We start from the raw sequence: 26,693 nt of genomic DNA, 5'->3' as shown, positions 1-26,693 counted from the left end.
TGGCCGAAAGCGTCTGTCAGATGACGTTTGAAGCGTAAAGAAGTAGGCGTAGCAGTAGGAAGAGGGCACAGATTGCAAATTGCTGTGATAAATGCTTTATCGAACTTATCAGTGTAAGTCGGTCTGCTGAATTAAAAAAAATTATAATTACGTATATAGTTTGGAAACAGGTCATGGGGAAGTGAGCTGCATGCTCTTTACCTCGTGCAAGGTTGTCACTTCGTAATCAATAGGATGATTTGTTACACATGATAAGTGCATTCAAAGATGATTAAATAAAATTGCATTTTGTGGACAATTAGGGAAAGAGATACACTTACGAATATTGCTCGTATATACTTCTTGTACGTGGCAAGACTGAGAATAGAGAATTTTAAATATATTACTGCATGTTTTTATTCTCATGCTGTGTAAGCTGGCTTCTCCATTCCTAATAATTTAATGGTAAGTTTGATTTTCTAAAGAGGAAATATATTTTAAAAATATGTTCGTAATTACATTTGCCGATACTACTCTCATTTAGTCAAAACATCTATAACTCATTTATTTCGTCCTTTTTAAGATTGCTACTTACTTATTCTGCATTGCAGAACATTCGGTAACAGTTTCATGCATCGGAGACACATTTAAATCGGATATTTTGTCTTTCTTGTGGTTTGTACTTACCAATTATGTATTGCGGAACATAGTGGAAGGTGCCAATATGCTTTTTGCACGAAAACAAACACCTTTTCTGCTAAAATAAACCATTTTCCTTCATGCTACGGAAAGCACGTCACGGTGCGATATCGCTTGCTTTGCGAATTGTAACGCTTCTTTTGTTTTCGAATATCAATATTTCCAACTCTATTGTGCATGAAAGTTGTAAAAAACCGGGGATCAAAAACCATGCACGGGTAGCCCCACAAACCATTGACGTTAGCCCCAAAAACCATCCACGGGTAGCCCCACAGACCATTGACGTTAGCCCCAAAAACCATCCACGGGTAGCCCCACAAACCATTGACGTTAGCCCCAAAAACCATCCACGGGTAGCCCCACGAACCATTCACACGAGGTTAGGTTAGGCCTGTTAGGTTAGGTTCCATTAGCACCCATTTCACCCCTAAATTAATCGAAAAACCATTTTTCTTTCTCGAAAAAAAACCGCGCGTTTCTCGAAGAAAAAAAACTCGCGTTTCTCGAAAAAAATCGCGCGTTTGGAAACCCTGATTCCACTAGCGAGATCGCGTGACTTCCGACGCTAGAGCCATCTGCAGGTACATCTTGGAAACAATGGCATGATGTTGTCGATTTTCACAAAATGCGCAATATTATTACATGAAAAGTGATTATTTATTGTTCTGCTGCATTGTAGGATGAAGTTTTAGGTAGAATATATATCGACGGAGGTTGTAAACCTTGGACAAACTCATTTCCGTAAGTAGTTTCTTGTGTAAAATTGAAGAAATGTGTCTCCGATGCATGAAACTGTTACCGAACATTCTATAAGGTGTAATTATGAATTTCTCACTAAAATAATTTCAATTTTTCATATTACGAGTAATTATTATTGTTCGTTTTCTTCGCTTGTGTGACAGAGAATATGGCGCGAGCGTTCTGGATCGTCGTGCTTGTGTTTTGTTGAGTGATGCAGTGTTTCCAACCTTCTAAACCAAAAAAGTGCCTACTTCCGTGTTATTATTTTTTTCCCCCAGATAGCCCCACGAACCATTCACGGGAAGGTTAGGTTAGGCAAACATAGCTAAAATTTGGAGTCACCTCATCATCTTGAAAAACACGGTGGTTGGAAACAGTGACAGGGGGTTACGTCATCAAGCGCACGGAACATCCGGTTCGTACATGGAAGCAACGGCAATTGCGATATTTTTATACATAAAAACATGAATTATTGCTAAAAAAGATGAAACGATGACAGAAAATGCATTTGGGAACTTCAACAGGTACTACTTCCGTTTTCTTCCCGTGAATGTGAATGAAAGTGGCCGCGGTGGCTCAGTCGGTAACGCGTCTGACTACCATGCTCAAGGTCCCGGGTTCGATCCCCGGCCGGTTCAAATCCGGGAACTTTTCTAACGGTGGAAGTGGCCCCGGCACCCACCCAGCGTCGAATAACATGGGTACCTGGGGGAAACCCTGGGGGGTAAAGGCGGTCAGGGGCGTGATGCTGATCACATCACCCCCACCCACGACCGGATCAAGAAAGTGTGGGGCATTACCCCCACACCCCCTATATGCCTTCATGGCGTGGTGCTATGCACAGGGGAACACTTTTTTACTACTTCCGTTTGGTCAAAACAGCTATAACTCACTTATTTCGTCCTTTTTAACATTGCTACTTACTTATTCTGCATTGCGGAACATTCTATAAGGTGTAATTATGAATTTCTCACGAAAATAATTTCAATTTTATATATTACGAGTAATTATTGTTGTTCGTTTTCTTCGCTTGCATGAAACACAATATGGCGTGAGCGTTCTGGATCATCGCACGTCATGCTTGTGTTTTGTCGATTTGGAGTGGTTATGCAGTGTTTCCACCATCGAAACCAACAAAATACCTACTAATACCTAAAATGTGGGGTCGTATAACCATTCCCGAATAGCCCCCACGAACCATTCAAGGTAAGGTTAGGTTACTTTAGGTTAGGCAAACATTGTTAAAATTTGGGGTCATATTTGGTTTTTCATCATCTTGCAAAACAACGGCATGTTTGGAAACACTGACTCGGGGGTTACATCATGAAACGCACGGATCATCTGCTTCACGTACAGGAAGTACATGGAAGCAACAGCAATTGTGATATTTCTATACATAAAAACATGATTTACCCCTAAAAATTTCACCAGGTGGTGAGAATAGCATACAGAGGTATTTTCATCAGGTGCTGAGAACAGCATATGGGGTTATTTTCACCAGCAAAAGTATTTACCTGCATTATACCATAACGTTGTCTTCTTTCAAAATTTTTGGCACTTTTGTAGTGTTGCTGAAGTTAGTACTAAGAAGTTAAATGGTAGAAAGTGCTGAAAACCAGAAATTACATGATTAGATTTAATGCTAATAGTCCTAAATCTGACCTGCCTAATCTAACAAATATGTACACCATGTGACATATTAGAAGCACCAGCACCTTGCAATATTTTTCCAACTCCACGGTGTGCAGGAAAAAGTACTTGTTGCTGACATGAAAATAGCAGACCAGACTTGTTGAGTTAGGTACCCCCCTTGAGAATTGTGTTTAATTTTTTTTAATCGATAATTTTCGGTGTTTTACATAATATAAAATTGGTTCCAGCATGCGAAAAACACAAGTAACAGAGATATTTGATCCAAAAGTATGGCATGTTTAAGTAAAATCCTGCCATTTCTGAGTACTTTTGCATTTTTTTATTAGTAAAAATGGTAACAGTTCGTTATATCGGAGACACATTTCTTCATTTTTACAGAAGAAACTACTTACGGAAATGAGTTTCTCTAAGGTTTCCAACATTCGTCGAGGTATTTTCTTTCATCGTGGAATCTATTTGACCGGGAAATCATGTATTTTTCAAGAGAAATATCTCACTGATGCACAAGTGCCATTGCTTTTGCTACATGAACCGGATGCTGCATACGTTTGATGATGTAACCCCCTGTCTGTGTTTCCAACCCTCTTTTTTTTTTTTTTTTTAACTATGCTTGCCTAACCTAACCTTATTGGAAATGGTTCGTGGGACTATCCGTCAGCTACCCGTGCATAATGTACAATTTGCACACGTGATGAACACGATAGTAGGTATTTTTCAGTGAAGAAGTTTGGAAACACTGCATACCTACAACGTTAGTCAACCTCTGCCTGCCATATTGTGTGATACGGAAGCGAAAAAAGGAATAAGAAAAACTACTCTCTATGTGAAAAATTGTGTTTGTTTTCGTGTAAAAAGCATAATGGCACCTTGAACTATGTTCCTCAATACACAATTGGTAAGTACGAACCATGCAAAACACACAATATCCGATTTTAATGTGTCTCTGATATAACTAACTGTTATCAGTAAAATAGTTTGTATGGACACTCAAATAGTGAAAGAACATGTCAAAAACCACTATCAGTCCAAAACCTAACCATGTAAAATCATATCGGCTGTTGTGGAATATCATGGCTATATTCACTTGCGCAAAGTGATCGGGCTGTTCTGCTTCACCATAAGGTAACACACTAAGGTAACAGATGTACTTTACTTCGCAATAACAACATTTCCGAGAACTAAAAATTACTGAAAACAACAAAATCTTCATAATCAATGCAAATTTTTTCACTTTCTCGAGTTGGGGGGGGGGGGGGTTACAGAGGGTCAAGGCTATTGTCGTAGATCATAAACATGCACTGGTGAAAATAGGTTTACCACCTGGTGAAGATAATCGCTCCATTTTTTCTTCCCCATAAACAGACATCCACCGTGAGACTCCATTTTAAACAAATATAGTGGAAAGGACCGTTATTACTGTACATGAAAATTTTAATGTAACTCTCAAAGTTTTATGTGTAACTCACACAATTCAGTTCAGTGCACTTGCACATGGGCACCTTTGGTGGCATAAAGAATGTCCGACTTGTAGTCAATTTCACCTCAAATGCTGGCCAACACTTGGCACGAGCTTAAGTATACTTTGGATTTACAGATGTGTTAAGTCCAGTATGTCCTTAACTCTTGTAGTGTACACTGTCTTTGACATGCTCCCAAAAGTTTTGTTGCACTTGGGTAATGTATTTTGTACCATCACACAACTGTGGTTCTAGCACAAACTACATTTAAAAAAAGGAAAGTTAAAGCCTTGTAATTTTGTTGGTGGAAGATAATTATCAACACTGTTGAGGGGGGAGGGCTCACAGGCCCACACTTATTTTTGTCACTAAATTTCAAGAAACCATTTTATTATTGAATCACTACTTCCTTTCCTGATTATACAGGGTGAACAGAGACTATAGGGACAAACTTCAGGAGGTGATTCCTGACAGGTAAAGGAAAAAAAAAAAGGTTCATATCAACATGTCCGGAAATGGACGGTGAGTCTGCGATAAAGCAATAAGTACACATTACATGGCATGACTTTCATCCATGTTACAACAGGTGTTCAAATTGGCCTCCATGGGATGCAATGCAAGCGTCCACACATCGCATCATGGATTACCTCACTCGTTAGAATATTCCAGCCTGTACCCGAATAGAGTCACAGGCTATGCGGACACACTGTTCAAGGGTCTGCACATGAGGAAATGGCTCAGCATACTCAACAGTTTTCAGGTAACCCCACAAGTAAAAATCAAGGGGCTTTAGTCCGGAGATCGAGCGGGCCATGCCGCAGGACCTCCTCGTCCGATCCATCTTCTGGGGAAGATGATGTTGAGGTGTTGATGAACAATAATGCGAAAGTGGGCTGGCGTTCCATCATGCATCAGCCATGCATGATGCAGGATTAGTGCAACTAATACTGGCTTTTCAGACCATGAAGCACAATGCATAAACCAAATACACTCACCATGCTAATTCATAAATACCACAAAAAATCAATATAGAATAGAATAGAATAGAATGGTCTTTATTTAAGCAGGCGTGTTTCGGCCTCATGGGCCGTTCTTACAACCAACCCTTGTCAAAGATACAATAAATGAATAAAAACAAAAAGAAAGAAAAAAAAACACATAATGATCATGATAATACAATAAAGATAATATAAAGATTATACAATGATAAAATAATACATTGAATAGATTAGTATATATACTGTTGAGTAAAGATAAGTAATAAGTCTTCGGTAGTTCAATGTGTATGCCGGGGGGGGGGGGGGGGGTAGGTTAGGTATGCATTATATGATGTATAAGTGCAGGTGCAATTGTTAACATATGAAGGTTAATTAAGTTGTTGGGACAATAGTAAGTTCTTCAGATTTTTCTTAAAACTTTGATGGCAAATAATGTTAGTCAATGGTGCAGGCAGTTTGTTCCATTCCCTGATCCCTGTAACAATGATGGACTTGTTATATGTGGCGGTTTTATGTTTGGGGATTTTTAGATTGTGCTTGTTGCGGATATTATGTTCGGCTGATGTTCTATGAGAACAGATCTTATCGGATAAGTATTTTGGGGAGCCACTCTTAAGTATTTTGTGCATCAAGGTGAGTGTTAAGTATTTTCTTCTATTGTTAATGTTTAGCCAAGAAAGTTTCTTTAAATAGGGGGATACATGTTCCTTTCTGTTTAGGTTAAATATGAAACGTATACAACAATTCTGAATTTTTTGAAGTTTATAGTTTAAGCCCTGGGATATATTACTGTACACTGGAGCGCAATAGTCTAACGTGGATAGGACAAGTGATTGCATAAGACGATCTTTAACATTAGCGTCCAGAGCATGTTTTAAATGATACAAAGATTTAAGTTTCCCCATACAGATTTTCACAATAAATTCGACTTGTGGCTCCCAATTTAAGTGTCTATCGAACACAATCCCCAAGTTTTTGCTTGTATCCACTTCGCATAGCGGTATACTGCCAAGAGTTGGAGGAGAAGGTGCGTTTTTGTGAAGTTTCTTAAGAGTACCATGAGTTCCTATGGTCATGAAGCAAGATTTTGTTGGATTTAATTGAAGGGAGTTCCTCCGTGACCAATTTGTTATAGCATCAAGGTCGAATTGAAGTTTGGTCATCGCATTATCGTAGTTTTCTGTATTACACTGAATATAGATTTGCGAATCGTCAGCATACTGATGGTAGTGGCAATATTGGACAGCGCGGTCGAAATCAGCTACGTAAATCATGTATAGTAGTGGACCCAATATACTTCCTTGAGGGACGCCTTGTTGAACAACTAACCATTTAGAGTATGTGACTTCCGGTTCCCGATATTTCACACGTTGTTTCCTGTTGCCGAGATATGATCGAAACCAATTTAACGCGTTTCCGGTAACGCCATAGTGATACAGTTTGGCCAATAACAATTCATGATTGATCGAGTCGAACGCTCTTGAATAGTCCAACAAGACTAAAAGTGTAACTTCATTTTCATCTATTCCTTTACTTACATTGTCTACGATATCTACCAGCGCAGTGCAAGTACTATGCATTTTTCTGAAACCAGATTGAAAGTGTGGTAGGAAACCTTGAATATGTGAAAGTATTTGTTCATAAATTACTTTTTCAAGTATTTTGGACATTGTGGATAGAATGCTAATAGGTCGTAGATCTTTTATTTCTGTGGGGTTGGATTTTTTAGGTATAGGTGTTACTTCGCATTTTTTCCACTCTTGAGGGAACCAACCTTTGGAAAGGGAAAGATTAATAATGTGCGTAAGAGCTTCTAAACAAAAGGGGATGCAATACTGTAAAATAGTTAGGTTTATGCCATCAAAACCGCACGCTTTCGATTTCATTTTGTTAAAAATTTTACGTACTTGTTCGCTACTTACTGGGGTAAAAAAGAACGTGTCATTGTTGGGTTGCTCAAGATACGTGTTGGTTTCATCAATCACCGCTGCATTGTTATCTGAGGGTGCACTCGGCTTAACAAAGAACTCGTTTACCGCATTCGGCCGAAATGTATCTGGGGAGAGCGCATTACTCTTTTTATTTGGTAAATGTCCCTGGCTTCTGAGGTTAGACCATAAATTTTTAGCATTTTTTACATTCATATTTACCGTTTCGTTATAGTGCTTAAATTTTGCATTTCTGACTGCTTTTTTGGCTCTGTTTCTGAAGTATTTGTACGATAGGAGAGCGTCTGGGTCTCCTGTATTTACATATCTCAGATGAAAGAAGTCGCGCAACTTCCAGAATTCCCTTACTTGATTTGAAATCCAGGGGGCGGGAGGTTTGGTTACACGAATTTTTCGCTGGGGGGCGTGCTTATCTATTAATCTGATAATGTTATCATTCAAGGCCTCCACCGCTGCATCTACGTCCTCGTTTCTTTCGATTTTGCACCATTCCACATTTTCCGCGTCTTTACGAAACTTGTCCAAGTCCATGGTTTTGAAATTTCTAATTTTGATAATTTTTTTAGGTTGCTTTGGTGTGTACAGGTCAAATATGGAGTATGTTATATGGTGATCTGTGATTCCAGGTAACTCGCTCTGCCCAATTTGCTTTACAATTAAATCTTGTGAACAAACGATTAAATCAATTAATGACTTTGACGTCGCTGTCACTCTGGTTGGCTTGGTAATTAATTGTTTCCCGTGAACTTCCTTGATTATACTCTGAAGGAGTCTAGTACTGCTTTCGTTTTTTCTTAACATGTTGATATTCCAGTCGCCTAACGCAATGAAGTAATCGTAATTTAAGTATAGGTGTTGGAGGATATCTGCTACGTGACTGATGTGAGTATAGCTGACATTTGGGGGTTTATATGCTACCATAAGTCCAATTTTTTTCCTATCGATAGTTAATTCGATTACAAGGTACTCTACGCCGATATCATTATTAACGAACCCGTCTAAAAGTTTCCATTTAAGCGATTTAGAAATGTATAAGCACACACCACCTCTAGATTTGTTTAATCTATCTTGTCGAACTAATGTGTAATTTTCGATGTCTACTATATTATTACTAATATTCGGTTTTAACCAGCTTTCTGTAATGGCTATCAGGTCAAAGTTTAAGTTCGATATCATTTCTTTAAATTCATCTATGGAGTTGAGTAAACCTTGAATATTTAGATGACATAATTTAAAGCCATTTTCAGATCTATTTATTTCAGCTTCAAGCTGTTCCTTTATATTGTAATTGCTGTGGCGGATATTAATGGGCGACTCATCAAAGTAACTGGAGTGAATTCTGATTGGGAGTGGCGTTTCTGCACCATTGACTACATTGGTAGGGTCATTTATATTTATCGTTTCCTCCACTGTTGGTCATGAAGTATATATTCTGTCCCAAGTGTGAATTGCATATTGGAATAACAATGAAAATGTGCATACGCATAAAAAAACAGGTGCTAGTTATCATAGTGACTTATTACTACAATCAATTTTTTTTAAAATGTAAAAAAATAATGAAGATAGCTTTAATTTCTTTAACAGTCTAATAAGTAAAGAATCTTGGGATGAACTCTACACACACACACAGATATGTACACATACTTTGAAATAAAATGAAAGTGGATAACACCTGATATCAAAGAAAACTAGAAAGATTTCATTACATTGAATAAATGCAGACACCAACTCAAAAGTGAACCATTTGTTGCATACCAAAAAGGAACCTTGACAATGAATCACTGAAATCGTGATTTTTTTTATACCCTTGATCCTCTGTACCCCTTGAAAAAACGGAAATATTTTGCATGGTTTCTGACGATTTTGTTGTTTATGAACGTTTTCAGTTAGATTTTAGCTTGCAGAAATGTGTTATTTTGAAGTAAAGTATGTCTGTTACCTTATTGTGTTACTTTAACGTGTAGCAGAATCGCTAGAAGGCTTCGTGTTTGTGCAAGTGAATATAGCGCCCAAAATGACTTTCCACAACGGCAGCTATAATTTTACGTAGTTACGTTACGATTGCTAGGTTTGGTACTGATAGTTATTTTCGACTGGTTGTTTCACTGGTAACATTATAGTATAAGGGAAACTGATTTCTTCAAATTTACAGGAGAAAGTACTTAAGGAAATCATTTTCTGTAGCGTTGTGGAAGTTCGTGAATGTAGTTTTGATGCATTTTAATGTCAAAACATGTTGTTTTCTGCGAAAATCTCTGTCCGACACGCTGTTTCTGCTGCCGCCATTTGCTTTCTGCAAGAGAGTACAATGTTCCATGTGTTAAGATGATGCAACCCCATAGTCAGTGTTTCAGCCTCGTCGTGTTTTCACTAGACATGACTTGTAGAGTATTTTTAATTTTGTTTTTATTTTTTTAACTATGCTTGCCTAACCTAATTTAACCTAACCTTATGGAAAATGGTTTTTGGGGCTAACGTCAATGGTTTGTAACGTATTAGCATAATTTTAAATCTGGGCACGAAAGTAGGTATTTTCCGGTGAACGAGGTTGCAACACTGCATAAATCGACAAAACGCTCGCACAACGTGCCCTGAACCAGTACGCTATCGCCCGCCATAATGTGTTACAGAATCGAAATAACAAGTAACAGTAAGTACTCGGAAATGTAAGAAATATACATTATCTTAGTTAGAAATGCATTATTTCACCTTAGGAAATGTTCCGCATTCCAAAATAGTACGTTAGCAATGTAAAAAAAAGTGCGAAATATATGATTTATAGGTGTTTCCCTTATACTATAATAGTACCCTTTCACTATTTCAGTGTGCATACAAACAGTTTTTACTAACAAAAAAAACTGAATTGCAGGTTTTAACTTATGTGAGCCATACTGTGGGATCAAATATCTCCATTATTTGTGTTTTCCGCATGCTGGAACCAATTTAATATTACATAAAACATCGAAATCTGTAGATTAAAAAGATATTCAACATAATTCTCGAGGGGGTACAGTGGGTCAATGACCCTGATTTTTATTAAAACTAGCATTAACTAAAATTATTATCTATTTGTGTGAGAAACGTCATCGTTAAGTGTCCATAAATAAAGTTCTTTTTTGCAGAATACGAGAGATAATGGAGAAGGAAGGTGAGGAAGAGTGGAAGTCTGGGGCAGTAGCCCAGCCCCAGCAAGTAGGTTGGCAGCCGAACGAACAATATTTGGAAATCTTAATGGGTATGGGGATATCAAGGAATGTTGCAGAGAAGGTGAGAACCATTAATTAATTTATATAGTGTTGATCATTTCTTTTATATAATCGCCTAAAAGAAATATACTAACATTATATGTACAGTGCTTTTTTCCTGGAAAAAATTTTCTGGTACTCTTCAGTATGTTTTGTTACTATTATGTTGTTCGTTATAAGAATTGCTGAAAATATTGTGGTGTATGTTCATAAATGATGGTGCACCAATGTAGTTACACACACATTTATTTTGTTGCAAGGATTGTCATTATTTTTATTCTCACCTACACAAATGGTGCTGGTATGACGTACTGCCAGAATAAAAAGCACTGCGTATATATACAAGCAAATTTATCATAATTGACAATAGGGGTGTGTGAGTGAAAAATTAGTTCAATAAATCAATACAGCCAGATCCTTGATGGTTGAAATTACTGATGGGACAAAAATATAAAAATTTTGTATTTGTAGCTGCCTGAAATGCTAAGTAATAGAATCCTTCCTATCTGCGTTATCTGCAATCATGTGCCTGCACTTACTACCTCCCCCTGCCTTTCTCAATCACATTTAAGAAACCTCAAAAATTATAAATATAGGAAATGGTCAGGTTGGATTTAAAAAAATCATGATTGGTGATTCATTGATTTAAATCAATTTTTTTATCAAAGAAAACATGCTTAAAATTATGCGTGTTTTTTGACACTCTACATGTAGATTTATCATTTTTTGTAGAAAAGCTTTTTTTGGTAAACAGGTCTGTAAAATGTTTCAACAGTTTGATTCAAGCAAAATAAAAATTTTTGTAAATATACATTTTTCTGTTTCTGATATGAACTTAGTTGGAAAAGTTGGTTGAGTGTGGTAATGCAACTATAATAATTTCAGTAACCTTTCTTCCAGTGAAAATAAAACATTCTGGATGCACTATATAATTGAACTTAAAATATTTAGTCTTTGTAGCTGAATTTTGGTAATATATTTTTTTAATTATGGTTTGTAAAATATCAGTTGCCATGTTTATTTATAATGATAATGACACTGTATGCTATTTTTCCCTATAAAGATTACTGAAATTCAGTGGAAATTTAAGTGTGTTATAGTTTATGTATGAGCTTCATCCCATCAGTTCATGTATTTTGTTCCCTTGCTTTTCCTTTCAAAATATTAGAGCCTAATTAAATGATTGCGATATTAAAGTACCTTCACCAAAGTGATTTAATCTGATTTTAATGAAACCACCTTGAATGGTTTCAAATGTTTGATGATTTCATCAAATTTTGTAGGAGTTTTAGGAAGTCTTCTTAAAATCGTTTTAGTAAACGATTGTGGAGAAATTATGATTTGGAAAGTAGTTTACCAGAACATTCACACTTCCTAGTATATGGTCATCTCAGACACAATTTTCATGCAATACCCCGAGACCAGATATTAGATGATCACTAATATGTTACTATGTCATGTGGTAGCAGAAGCAAAGTCCAAATCCTAGACAATAGTAAACAAATGGCTGCTAGCAAACAAATACACTAGAAATTAGGGATGAAACAGATTAATCAATACTCTATTTGGTATGGGTTGATATAGACATATCGGTTTATCGGTAAAATTACAGATTATTTTACGTATCCGATATCTATAAATATCTTATAATTTAGTGTAAAATTCTTAACATTTTGCTATATTTTTTATGGATAATCTGCCAGTTTTAAAAAGGAAATGTCTAAATAGGCAACTTCTTTTGCACTGCAGTCACCTCGAAACACACATCTATTAAGAAGGGCATGAACCTTTCAGACCTTCAAGGAACATTTGAAATTTTGTATCAGATCTGTAGAATATTTGTTATCGGTATTGGTAAATTTTTTATCGGTATACTAGATACTAGAAATCAAGCCATGTAAAAATGTGCGCCATGATAAGTTTACAATAAAACAATCAGAACTTGGGCTTTAATATGCAATAGGGAAACTAAATATTCAGAAAAATAAATCTAAGAGTATGCAGATAAATATCTTTCCTGCTTCTAAAGTATCAGAGCTTTTCGCTCAATCTCCTCTGTAGTTTGCACAGGTGACGCTAGATAGCATGAGGGATTGAGGAACATTCCCTCACCGTGATGTCGGAAGATTGAAAAGTGCTCGATTAGGTAAACCAAGTGACGGACACTCAGAGCTACACAGTATGTTGTCAGATATGGAATGTTAAGTGAAATTATTATGCATTGAGAGACATTGTCCTGTGTACATCATGAGCTGTGCAGCTGGTGCTCTTCTGACCACGTCTGCGATTTCATCATGGACAGAAAGTTAGAACAGAGAAAACCTGAAATTCTGTGTGAAACTAAACAAATCCGCCACAGAGACATGCGTGCTTCAAGAGTGGAAGAACATCACTGGAAGACGTCACGCTGACGGAGTTCTTGGCAGACTTGGACGTGCTGTTCCTTCTGCTCCTGGGTCAGTAGCCTGGGGACAAACTTGGTAGCAACACGGCGCATGTTCAAATCACACGTGAGGATTGCCTGCACTGTTCCGTATGACACACCGACAATGGCAGCAATGTTGTGGATTGTTCTCCGATGATCCTCATGCACAAGTTGCCGAATGGTTTTGACATTTTCGGGTGTTGTGCTCGTTGAAGGTCGTCCGGATCTCTCGTCATCTTCCAGTGATGTTCTTCCACTCTTGAAGCGAGCGTGCCACTCAAAACACCTCGCACGACTCATTGCAGCATCGCCGTACACTTGCCGAATCAAGTCAAGCATTTGCCCCGTTTCACACAGAATTTCACGTTCGCTCGTTGTTGTAACTTGCTGTCCATGATGAAATCGCAGGCGTGGTAACACACGTGGTCAGAAGAGCACCAGCTGCACAGCTCACGATGTACACAGGACGATGTCTCTTAGCACACTGACTTATGAAGGTTGGTGCTCCCTGTGCCTGTGCATGCAGCCTTGCGCTGCCATCTGTTGGCATGTTACAGAACTAGTCTCGAAACTTTTTGAAACCACCTTGTAATGTTCAAATGTATCAGGTTTCAAATAGTGTAAGGCCTGCTGTAGACGGATGCATTTCCTGTAACATTTTTGTTAGCATAAATGCTATGTAACTGCCTTAAAAAATCTTGTATATAGTGGCTACTTACTGAGAATTCCTTGAATTCTAGGAATTATGCTTGAATTATTGGCTCCAGGAATTCTGCATGAATTTTTCTCCATAGACATGAAAAATTACAACTTTTATTAATCCAAATTTTATTGAATTTATACATGTTAATTTTGTTATTGCATCTGCCCAAGAAGATTAATATGTTCTCTTTGATTTCAGGCTCTGTACTACACAGGAAATCATTCAGCTGACTTAGCAGCGTCGTACATATTCGATAATCCAGATAACGAGGACATGGAATCACCATTGTTCTTTGATTTCGTAGTAGAGAAGAAGGCAAGGAAACATAGAGGTGATGGGGAAACTGCAGATGAAGAAGATGACGACGATGAATTAGATAGATTCAAAATGGTATTTGTTGTCAACTGTGGACTGCAGATGGGGGTTGGCAAAATAGCTTCTCAGGTATGCTAATGAAAATTGTGAATGTAATGCACTTTAAGTTGCTAACAGCTTTTAAAAAATATATGAGTATTGATGGATATAGTCAAGACAGATGGGAGTATATTTTGAGTACAGATGCAGCAACGTATGGGGTTACTCAAAAAGTATGGTGCACATTGCAATACGACACAAATTGCTGTGCGGGCATGAGTGTTCATTGTGAGTGTCCATCAATTTCTTGATACCATGACTCATTCTCATTTTTGCAGTTAGCCAAAAGTGGAAGAAATATGAAGTGAAATAAACCGAATAAGTCAATCAATGAAAAAGAATGGTGCAAAAGTTTAGCTGATGTATTCATACCATTCATTGGTCAAATGGTGTATGTCAGAGTGGATAAAAATCATGATTATTATTAAAAAAAAAAAATTGATGATTTTTTTATTTAAATCCGATTTATTTTTATTTAAATCTATTTTTAAATTTTTGTAAAAAAAAACATGAATTTAAATTGCTTGCATGGTTTTTGGCACCATACATATAGATGTGTTTTCAATGGAATGGCTTTTTCTAGTAAACAGCCTTGTAAAATATTTGAACAGTTAGATTAAAGAAAATGAAAATTACCTGTAAATATACATGTTCCTGTTTCCGATACTGTATATATGATCTTACTGTGGAAATGTTTTTTGCGTGTATTAACAAAACTATAATAAATTCAGTAACTTTTCTTCCAGTGAAAATAAATCATTCTGGATGTACTCTATAATAATTATAACTTAATATATTTTTAAAGTCTTTGTAGCTGAATTTTTGTGTTTTTTAATGATAGCAAAAATCAGGTGCCATGTTTATTTACAGTTTAATAATAATGACACTATTAACAGTTTAACATGATTAGTATTTTGTATACTTTTCTACACAAAATGTTTGCTATTTTTGCCTATAAAAAATATTGAGTTTTAACTCAAGAGATATGTAAGTGTGTTTACAGTTAACATATTACATTTCCTTTCGTATGAGCTTCACCCCATCAGTAGATATACTTTGTCTCCTTTCTGATCATTTCACCCTGATTTACATCAGTCCACCTTGGTATATGTGGAGGTAGTCATTCAGTACGGCCCATGAGGTGATATCAAGTTCCCAATTTACACAAACAGCCACAAGTGAATTTGAACTGTTTCGTCAAACATGCAGTGCAGTTTCAATAAGATGCATTCTTGTAGATTTTGTTTTCTGAAAATAGCACTACAATGTCATGACAGGCCATGTTTGAATTCTAGCATACAAAATGCATTATCCTTACAACAGGGTTTGTATTTTGCACTAGCACCAATAGTGATGGTTACCTGCCTATACATATTCAGACGAGATTTGAGGCTTTTCTTGTTAATTTCCGTACTTGTATAAGTTGCCTGTTGCTGCCTTTTTCTTTTTTGTTTCTTTGTCTTCTTCTTTTTTCATTCTTTTTTATTTTTATTTCTCATTTATTTATTTATTTTTGTTTCCTTCTTTTTTCGTTTTCTTACTTTCACTTCTTCACCCTCCTCTTTGATTAACACTATTTGTAGCTATCACCTTGAGTTTATTATGCTTGTCTCATGCTTACCCATTGGTTTTATGACTTGGAACCAGTTTCTCATATTGCCAGTTCTAGAATTGTAGAATGTGGAATTCATGGTTTGTTAGTATAACTGTGGGCAGATGATGTTTCATCCTTCAAGCTCCAAAAGTGTTATGTACGAAGAGTTTTCAAGGTCTAGCACATCACCTCCATATTCTCAAGATCGATGAAGGGGCCTCCCTGATGCAGTTGTAGCGTTGTTGCCTTGCAATCAAAGGGACCCAGGTTCGATATCCGGTGGAGGCACAAGTAGTTCAGATCCCACTTTATATTGTAGGTCCAGTCCCGATTAGCCTTACTGTGCATAAAGTGAACTTAAAACACCAAATCAAGATCGATGAAGTCAAGATATAACAATAAATTCAGGATTGTTGCTTATCCAACATTGTGAACCATCACTGATCAAGGCTGTTTTTTTTTTTTTTAAAAAAAAAAAGAACTACACATTTTTGACTTTTGAACTTCAGTTAAAAATAATGTAAATCCTTATTTAATCAAGATATTTGTATTTTATTATGTAACGTCACTTTTCTGCGTTATGTTAATGAGAATGATGAAGATAAAAATTAGGTGAAAAAGATTAGTGAATTCAAAACACTACCCATAGACTTCTACTCAGAATCCACACTGAGGCATTCCATATGCAGCTTTTCTTTTACGAATGCACAGAGATCTCATTTCATGATCTGAGCTTCAATTTTTTTCTATTTGATTTTCTCTTGTTTCGTGCATTTTTTAAAATCTAATTACCATTTGTCCTCATTTTTGCAATTAATCAACCTAGGTACACAGAAAACCAATCACAGCATTTTCTTCTGACATTATTCTGTATTCATGATTCTGTACAGGTTGGTCATGCAGCAGTTGGCCTATATAGGAAGTTATTGAATAGTCAAGCAAAGTATGGAGAAGACCTTTTACAATGGGAAGATCAGGGGTAAGATATTGTTTTGTTTTCTTTAAATGTATTGCATGTAAAATTTTTATCTCCATGATTTCTTAAAGAACTTGCATGTTTAAGTAGCATGAATGCTATGAATTTCCTGGTGTATATATTCATGTCATCCATTTCATATCTACTTATAGTTTATAAGCATCAAGTACCATATTATCCAAAATTATGATAATTGGGCTAGGACCCACTCATATACTTTCTAAGGGAATGGATTTACATGTAGCAAAAATGTGTTAAACATGAAATTACATATTTAGTTTATTTTCACCAAAATATGGACTTAAAATTGTAAAAAAAAAATACCTTTTTATTAATATAACACACTACACGAGCTACAACAGCTATACATATTGAAAGTGTAGATGAAATTGAGCAGAATGCTACAACACAGATGAGATCTATTATGAAAAATAGGTTTCAGGAGGCAGGAAGGATGGGAGCACTGCATTGCAAGCACGAGGGAGTACAGGGTGATTCTTCTAAAAGCAGCCCGACAAAATGAGCTGTAATATAAAATATGCCATGTAGACATTAACATAATTTATACATGACGTACTTTGGATAGTGTTCCATTGATTGTGATCAGAGCATGTGTTGAGTGTGTCCGCCGTTTTCAAGAATTCACGCCTCCACCTGTGTTTGCATATTCGTTGTTACCCGTGACTCACCGGTGTTTCTTCGGTGATGTTCCTGATTTCAGCCGAAATGTTTACCCTTTAAAGCTTGTAATGTCTACGGGGTTTACTGAAGGACAAGGTGTATGCAAACATATTGCGTATGTTACAAGATGTAGAAGACAACATTTCGGCTGAACATCAGCGAAGAAACACTGTGGCAAGTCACGGCGAATATGCAAACACGAATGGAGGCGTGCCTTCTTGGAAACTGCGAACACTCAACACATGCTCTGATCACAATCAACGGGACACTATCCAAGGTACTTCATGTATAAATTACATTAATATCTACATATATGTTTTATATTACAGCTCATTTTGTCAGGCTGCTTCTATAAGAATCACCCTGTACTTTGAAGGGGACAAGCATGTGTAATGTTGTAATTACAGTAATAAAGTTTGTCTTGGAAAAGTCCGGTCTTTCAACAGCCCATGTACATTACAGATTATTATCGTTACTAATTGGTTTCTTTTCTTTTGGTTACAGTGAGAAGAAAGTTGTTCTAAAAGCACAGAACTTATCACATTTAATAAATATTCAGAAGCAAGCATCTTTTCTTAGTTTACCCACCTTCTGTGTTCAAGATTCAGGGCTCACTCAAGTTGCCCCTAACTCCACCACGGTGTTGTCCATATTCGGAAAAGAGGAGGCGCTGAATCAACTGACAGGCGAGCTTCCCCTGTTGTAGAGTGTACATACTTCTTTTGCTCTGATGGATACTGTTCCGAGGACTGGATCGTAACTACGTAACCTAGTTTTGAGACTTCTCCAGTGAGTTTGTTTGTTTTTAATCAAAATGAGTTGATGTATGTTTGAGGTCAGGTGCTGTGGGTGATTCATTCATTATAATGCATTTTGTTTTGTCAGACTGTTGCGTGTGGGTGAAACAAAAAGATATTGATAATGTACAGGGTGTGGCTGTACAAAGCTGACACACTTTCGCAGCACGTAGAAGATATAAAGACGAATAATTTCTTATTAACATGGTGCTTGTTATGTCTTCATTAAACAGCATTTTCTATCCTGTATGTTTGCAGGTGTGTAGCAGATATTCTTGTTTTTTTCTATTGGTTAACATACTAAATATGATAATAAACTCCACACAGAAAATCATGCCAGCAGACACACCAGCATGGTGGAGTTGCTAAGCTTAACTCCTCCCATATCATAATTTGTGCTTTTGCTTCTTAAATGGGTTTCATGCTTTTTTGTCTAGAAGTTTTCACACCTGACAGGTCAGCCTTTGCCGCAATTTTCAATTGTGCACTGCATATTTGTTTCTTTCTGACAGAAAATATAACTGCCAGTGGCAACCGTGAATCTATGCTGCATTACTGTGTACATACAGGATAGATAAATGCTGTGTTTCAAGTTCTCATAAGGTCCAAAGTAGGCCTTAAGAGAAACATTATCAAGAAAAGTTGTTGTCTTGATATACTCTACATGCTGTAAAAGCTGTGTTGTATGACAACACCCTATTGTTTATGTATAATGTAATTTTAAGTTATTCACTATACAGTATTGTTTGTCATTTTAAGTCTTGCAGCATTTTTTTTGTAGCCACATTCATGTCCGATATAATAATATTAATAAGAACTGTACCTTCGTTTTGAAGCTACCATCTCAAAACTATTAGCGTGTTATGAAGTTACAGACTTGCTTTGTAATTACAGATGATAATTCATTTAAAATCTTTATTTATAGTTCTAAAGTTGGGTACATATTTCATACATTGGTTTTTGATGATTGGAAATAATTTATCTTGGTCACTTATGTTTATTTTTGTGTAATATTCCCTAAAGTTGGTGACAAACCAGCCTTCTATAACTTTATTACAACTACTATTTGCATTAATGGTGTTTCTGTTTTCTTATTTTGTTTTTGTTGACAATTCTTCCTGGCCCTTTGTTAATAATTGCCATTATATAGTATATTCATTATCAAGGGAGTAGCCTACTGAAATAGTGCTACAGTCAAATAGGGGGTGGGGGGATAGGGCTGAGCCGATACTAATATGGATGTATTGGTATTAGCTGATACCAGTGGTATCGAATATTGGAATGCATTGGTTGGGATTTATTTTATGTTTAAATAATGGCTATTTTAATATTTCAGAATAAATATGTTGAATGTATTGGAACAAACCAGTATATTGCTTCATGTAATTGCGGTGGAATTACAAATTACAGTTCCTAAAATGTTTAGGAAGTGTGTTCCAGAAAAATACAAATACAGTGGAACCCCGATTATACATTCCGAAGTTTTACATTTTACCGCATTATACATTCAATCTTGATGGTCCCAACAAAGCAAAATGCTGTTAAATTTTCCTCGATTTTACATTTTCTCTCATTTTAAGTTTTTTCAGCTTGGTCCCCTGAAAAAACGTAAAGTCGAGGTTCCACTGTATAGTTTTATTTATTAACAAAATCTTATGGTATGTCAGTACTTCGAGATGTATGGTATTGCAGGCAGCTTTATGTTGTGATTTGTGAGCAATATCTGACTTTCTGCATCATTTTCTGATTTGACACAAGACTTTGTTTGGATAAATATTTTTTTCTTTATTTATTATTTCTGGGTTGATGTTGATTCTGCATTGGGTCTGATGGCACACAACACATTAGTATACAGGAAATGATTAGTTCCAAGAAAATAATTGTTGCAATTTAATGTCTTACAAAATATTATTTGTGAAAATAATGACTTAAAAAATAGGGTATCCATGCTTCCCAGCAAGCAGTCATTCTTCGTTCACTTTCAACTTGGACAAGGACTACTACAATTTTTTTACATGCTGCAGCGAAGTCATTTTCGAAAATTCCTCCTTTTTGAGAAACCACCTGGTATTCCAAATTATGTAAAATTACACCTGTTTAGATTTCCTTCTGAGGCATTCAAGAGAATTTTTGTGTGGTTTACTTTGGGTGTGGTCTAGATATCTAAGATAGAAAATAAGCTTACAGTACCACGAAACTACATTAAGATTATCTAGACCAGGCATGTCCAACTTCAATCAAGTAGTAATCGACTTTTTATTGTTACAACAGGCAATGACTACTATTAATCGTTAATCTTTGCAAAATTTTGTACCTACTCAGCCATTATACATTATTGAAGTTGAATTCAAATAACGTAGCTATATTCGTATCATTACACTAGATAACTGCGATCGACGCGTTGGATATGCCTGATCTAGACAATGCTGAAAGCAAACCACTTTAAGATTGGCTTCAATTCTCCAGGATAAACATATGCATTTTTTTCAGAATTTCAATATCGTAGCTGTTCTCGAAAGGGTAGGAATTTTTGAAAAATGACTTTACTGGTGCAGTGCAGCCTTAAGAATAGTCAGACATACATTTGTGTAATTTCATCTTGCCAGCAATATAAGTTAGGAATTCATGCTTCTTTTATATTTGTATCACTGATTATTTTGTATACATATGTATGAGGTCTGGTTAAAAAAAAAAATATATTACTGAGTCTGGCAATCATGTTGGAAGTGTGTGTGCAGTATAGGGGAGCACATGGACATGAAGCAACCCTGAAGCTTCAAGAAGTTGATGACAGAACCCTAGATCGCTGTCACTCGTAGTTAGTCTGTGAGGAGTGCTAGAGGTCCTCAATCGTGTTGCCGTAAAATTGCTAATATGAAATTCGAGCAGCACATTAACGTTAAATTTCTGGTGAAATTGAAAAAAAGCACCGAGTGAGTGTCTACTGACTCTTCATCAATGCCCCACTATGTCTGCTATCATTCGAATGTTGACCTGGCCATCGTTCAGAATAATGTCATTAAATTTGCCACTTTTTTTCTGTTGTGGCCATGACAGGGTGGCCTGGTCTTTCATTGTCTTCAACATTGTTGCATCCTGCAGCGAAGCGTTTGTGTCAATCAAATACACGCACACCTGACATCCCATTATCACCATATGCCTACTTCAACAGTTTCACACACTCGCTCGGTAATGTGCTGCTCAAGTTTCATATTTGCCACTTTACGGCAACACGATTGCGGACTTCCATCTTCAAGTAATGTTCACAGACTAACTATGAGTGACAACGACCCGGTGTTCTGTCATCAGCTTCTTGATTCTTCAAGGTTACTTAATGCACATGCACTCCCCTCTGATGCACATACACTTCCAACATTGTTGCCAGTCTAATTTTTGTTTTTAGCCAGACCTCATAAAGTTTTAAAGTACCTTTTAGTGTTGATATTTTTTATTAGAATTTCCCTAGATGATTTGAGTTATGTATGTTTTTAATGTACATTGTAGTGAATCATCCATAAGCACTGTACCAAATTTTTGTAGACAGTTTAGAAATTCCATAGATTCTCTTTTGTAAATATTATTATACACATATGTATGGTAAAAACTTAACATAAGGAAAGACACACCAACTCATAGTATTTATTCTTTTTTAAAGTCACACACTTCAACCCTCACTTGCATTATTTACAATATATAAGTATGTATGTGGATTTTATAGGCTCATTTTTGTGATGTTTTTTACTCTTAGAATTAATAATTGTTCATGTTAACTATATTATACGCTTACATTTTTAAGAATTTTTTAGCTGGTTATGATAAAGGAATTTATGTGCATGTTCCCTATGTTTGTACACTCCTGTTGAGATAAAGTGGCACATATTTAAACTCTTCGACCTTATAAAATGTGTCATTTTATGTGAACAGGAGTGTACATAGAGTGAGTGAACGTAAGTTAATACATAGAGGTGAGGCTTTACGGGAATTTCCCTGTGTAACACTGAATGTATTTCTAATTGGATGTAGAGCACTGATCTGACCACACGTGTGATACGTTGCATTGCCAGAATGTCAATTGATGTCAAACGTGTTTGTTTATTGTAAGTCACCACATTGAGTGACTGTGCATAAGTTTGTGTGGTGTACATTTTCGGCAGCTGATTTTCTTGTTCGTGTTGAGAATACTTGACGTTCGTGAGACAAAACAATCTGGACTCTTGTGCGTAATTGTTGAACGACTTACGTGTCTTTGTTGAAAATACATGACAGCGTTGATGCTTTTGAGTTAGTAATATGCTTGTATCTATACTGTGTTATATGGAAAGTGCCATACGACAAGCTTGTTTGAATAGTTACATACTGTATATAAGGATTAAGAAAAGTTTATATGTACATATGACAGAGATCTTGGAAATAGTTAAGGATAGAATATAATGTAGTAAGTAACTTGTTTCTCCCCTTGCGATGGAAAACACTGTATTGTTTTTGTTGTTCAATAGGGTTTTATTACATTACTCTTTCACCCCCCTTTCTCCAGTGATGCGTCTGTATTACCTCATGCAACAAAATGGATTGTGAGAATTTACGACTTGACCAGTTGAATCTTTTACTATGTTTTTAATGCTTTGTCTAATGAGACAATTTTGAAATATGATGTGTGAGAATATAACCGTAAAAGACTTATCATTTGACAATGATTACTGATCCAAATGTTGTAACACATTATGTCTAAAGGTTCATATTACCATCGTTAATTATTATAAGCTCAGTACAAGTCAAAGTAATTACGTATGGCATTTTCTTCTCATATTCAATATTTCAGTCATCTATGTGATGACCATCCTCAACTAGAACTGTGAATGACTGACTTAAGCCATTTTGACCTTAGTGTTAATGTTTTAAACATGTACTTTTGTGTTTCTGCAGAAGGTGGATGACTGAAAAATCGAACGAGGAGAGAAAAATACCACATAAGTACTTTATCTTGTATTAATGTTATTGTAAAACTCTGACTGCTACTTTAAAAAATAAAGAACACTGTATTTTTGTCCACATTGTGACTGTGTGCCACTACACTTTCACCTTTTATATTAGAAATTTGACATAATTAGTGTTTTATCCCCCAATTGATGAAATTCAACTGTTGCAAATTAAGGGAGCTTAGTTGCTAGTATTTTTACCTTGAAAATTGACTCTTCTTTATTGAATATCACAGAAGTAAATGTGTGTTAAATTAAAATTAGACATAAATGTATTTATTGGCGGAGAATTTCAACATCAAATGTTATTAATGCTAAGAATGCTATATTTGCATCTGATTAACAGAATACAACTCTCTGAAGAAACCTTAATAAATTCAATTTGATATATTAGATCTACCCCAATACACAGATATTTTAAAAAATGTTAACTATGTTAGCAACATTCAAACTGAAGCAACACACAACATGGTGGGGTTTCTGAAGATCTGAAGGTTCGTTTTGAGGTGATATGTGCTACGTGTCATCTGTCACATCAGTCTGAATGCTGCCTTGAGATGCATTTCACTCAATATATTGTGAACTACGAGCATAATTAATCTTTGTCTCTTAATGTATCAGTTACTTACGACTGTTAAAAGTATTGTTGAAAGTGAACAAAGAAGCTAAGATAATATTGCTGTTAAGGGAATATGAAGAAAAGCATTTTAGGTATCGTGTAGTGAATTTAATGTAAGAATTAGGGATGGGTCGATATGAAATTTTGGCTGATACCGATAAAGTACCGATATAAAATTTGTCAATGCGGATAACCGATATTCTACCGATCCGATAAATCATTCCAAATGGTTCACTGATCTTTTTAATAAATGGTGTGTTACCAGGTGAATGCAAAAGAAGCCTCATATGTAGTCATATAATTTAAAAAAAGTACATGTCCAGATTGTTTATATACATAAAAATTATGGCAAAATGCTGCACTAAACTAGGGATGTGACGAAGCTGAAAATTTACCGATGCCGATGTACTCACCGATAATTTTTGGAACCGATACCGATATTTAACCGATTCCGATACATAAGATTATTAAACAGAAATGGGATGTTATTTTCTGCATGACAAAAATAAATTTCCTATGTACATTTCTATTGCATATCATATGTATATACATATATATTCTCAAGAGATGCGAATGTACAGTTCCATCTACAAAATGTTATGTGAACCTTTAAGAAGAACATGGATTCTCAAGAGATTAAACATTAGTACACAAACAGTTCTTTGAAATGCAAAATGAATTCCTGTTCTGCCAGATTCAACTTCAGAAACACGAGATTTTAAAGCACTTCAGGAAGTAGCCTACTTCTTCTCTTATCTCAAATCTGTTCAGCAACACTGAACACTCAATCACTGAATACTGATGCAGCAGGTATGCCCAAGTATTTTCTCAGGACTTGCTTCAGGTTTGAGTATTCATTTTTGAATTTCCAATACAACAGCAGATCCTGGTTCAGCAATGTACTGTTTTATTTCCGATTTATAGTTAGGTTGATCCTCTGAATGAGTTTGCAATAATATTATTACAAAAACTCTACAATAATGACGAATCATAACCAAATTGTCAATAAATCTTAAAAAACTAGAATATAAAACTTATTAGAAGGTAAAAACTCTAGTATAATCTGTACCGGTTTAAATATCGGATTTTTGCCGATTCCGATGCCGATGTCGATATGTCAATTTCGGCCGATTTTCATATATCTGTAATCGGCTTCGGCACATCCCTACACTAAACTATTAGGATATTTATATCGGATCAGTAAAATTATCAGAAATTTTACTTGTAAATTGATACACCGATATGCCTATATCGGCAGTTACCGATAAGAGTTCCGATTAATCTGTATCAACCCTAGTAAAAGTTATTCACTCATTTATTGTTTGATGATAAACATTTGTCGAATGTGGTCATAACTTTTATTTTATTCATTGATGCAGTACCATAGAATATTTGCAGAACATTCTTCGGTTTACCAACTTGATTTTTTTTTTTGTTTGTTTTGTTTCTTTATGGAACTACTGCAAAATTGATTCACATGAAGGAAATGAACAAAAAACATAGTGATAGTTGTGAACTTAGCATTACTTTGAATGGGTAATATCGTTGGAATAAAATACAGTTAAACAAGTTGTTATTGAAGGAATCTCGAAGAATTTTACTGCATTTAAACAACTGATATTGTAATGTGTACAGTATTTTGCATTGTATTATTATTTCTTTCGTTCAGAATGATTTTGCTTTTTATGGTAAAGATATTGTATCCAGCATCTCGCACATGTGAGGTGCTTTCATGTTCCTCAATATTTTTCATTTGACGACCATCACTAATGCATTCAGGGTGTGGTTGAGATACATATATAATTCTGATTAATTGCCTCTATTGTTCAGTACACTGGTATGTGTAAAGGAGTAAGCACTAAAAAAAAAATATCATTCAATGATGGGCTTCTTTTGCCAAGTATTGGAATGCATTTTTCTTGCAAGGGAATTTGTGTAAGAACTGCATCATCATTATGATGATTAAAAAAGTAAGTTGTTTTTGCAGATTGTTTACACACCCAGTCTTGCAAGAACTGGCAACTTTCAGAATTATTGTACTGCATAAAATGTGTAATTTGCTTTCATGTTTAAATAACATCAAGCCTAATTTTTATCTATTTTTTCCTTTAGTGTTTGTGTGTAATTCAGTTATTAAAAGAATTTGCTTTTGTTAATTTTCTGTAGAATATTCCCATGATTTTGCTTTTCAGAATCGACACGTTTGGAAACCTTATTTCAACTCTCATGAAGATATTGGTTACTAAATAATGTTTAGACTTCATAAGAATGAAACTACTTGAACTAAATTATTATGGGTATTGTATAAATAAATTTATGCATGTAAGAGAGATGAAAATATATTTATTTGGAGCAAACAAGATGTAATCCATACAGCTATTCAAGATATCATCTATAGAGTTCCCCAGTTACTTCTGAAATCTAACAAAAGTCTAGTCCTTGCATATACCAGTGTCCCAAGCATAACATACCATGAAATGTTGAGTAGCATTTATTCTGGTTCCAGAGTTTATGTATTCTGGAAATAGTCATTACCGCATTGTAGAGTAAGAGTACTATTGTTAGATTCTTGATATTGTACTTTATATTAAAGAAGTAAAATTTAAAGTGTATACCTGTGATGTACAATAAACATTGCTCTGTTGTTTTTATTGAATTTCGATCTTTGTAAAATGAATTTCACAAGTGTACAAGTGTAGTTTGAGAAGAAAAGGATAATATGCAGCCTACTTGAACTCTTAGAAGAAAAAAAAGTAATTTTCTGAAAATTAAATTTTCATGTTTGAA

The 26,693-nt window shown here is 35.6% G+C and overlaps 1 protein-coding gene across 1 annotated transcript; it reads left to right on the top strand.

Annotated features, from left to right (window-relative positions):
- On the top strand, positions 1–22,880 carry LOC145982050 (peptidyl-tRNA hydrolase 2, mitochondrial-like). Its single transcript, XM_083115632.1, has 5 exons — positions 1–113; positions 10,599–10,743; positions 14,048–14,293; positions 16,748–16,836; positions 18,019–22,880. Exons 2-5 carry the CDS (start codon positions 10,612–10,614, stop codon positions 18,218–18,220), a joined length of 669 nt encoding a protein of 222 aa, XP_082971758.1. The 5' UTR covers positions 1–113; positions 10,599–10,611; the 3' UTR covers positions 18,221–22,880.
- Positions 22,881–26,693: the final 3,813 nt, after the last annotated feature.

Source organism: Lepisma saccharinum, chromosome 30, assembly GCF_977018435.1.
Source record: "Lepisma saccharinum chromosome 30, izLepSacc3.1, whole genome shotgun sequence".
In the NCBI taxonomy this organism is placed as follows: Eukaryota; Metazoa; Arthropoda; class Insecta; order Zygentoma; family Lepismatidae; genus Lepisma; species Lepisma saccharinum.
This window is presented reverse-complemented; position numbering and strand designations above follow the sequence as displayed.

Bases quoted from the DNA above. Each gene is read 5' to 3' on its own strand.
- LOC145982050 (XM_083115632.1), top strand. From the start codon at position 10,612: ATGGAGAAGGAAGGTGAGGAAGAGTGGAAGTCTGGGGCAGTAGCCCAG. The intron at 10,744-14,047 runs GTGAGAACCATT...CTTTGATTTCAG, and splicing joins CAAGGAATGTTGCAGAGAAG to GCTCTGTACTACACAGGAAA. The intron at 14,294-16,747 runs GTATGCTAATGA...GATTCTGTACAG, and splicing joins TTGGCAAAATAGCTTCTCAG to GTTGGTCATGCAGCAGTTGG.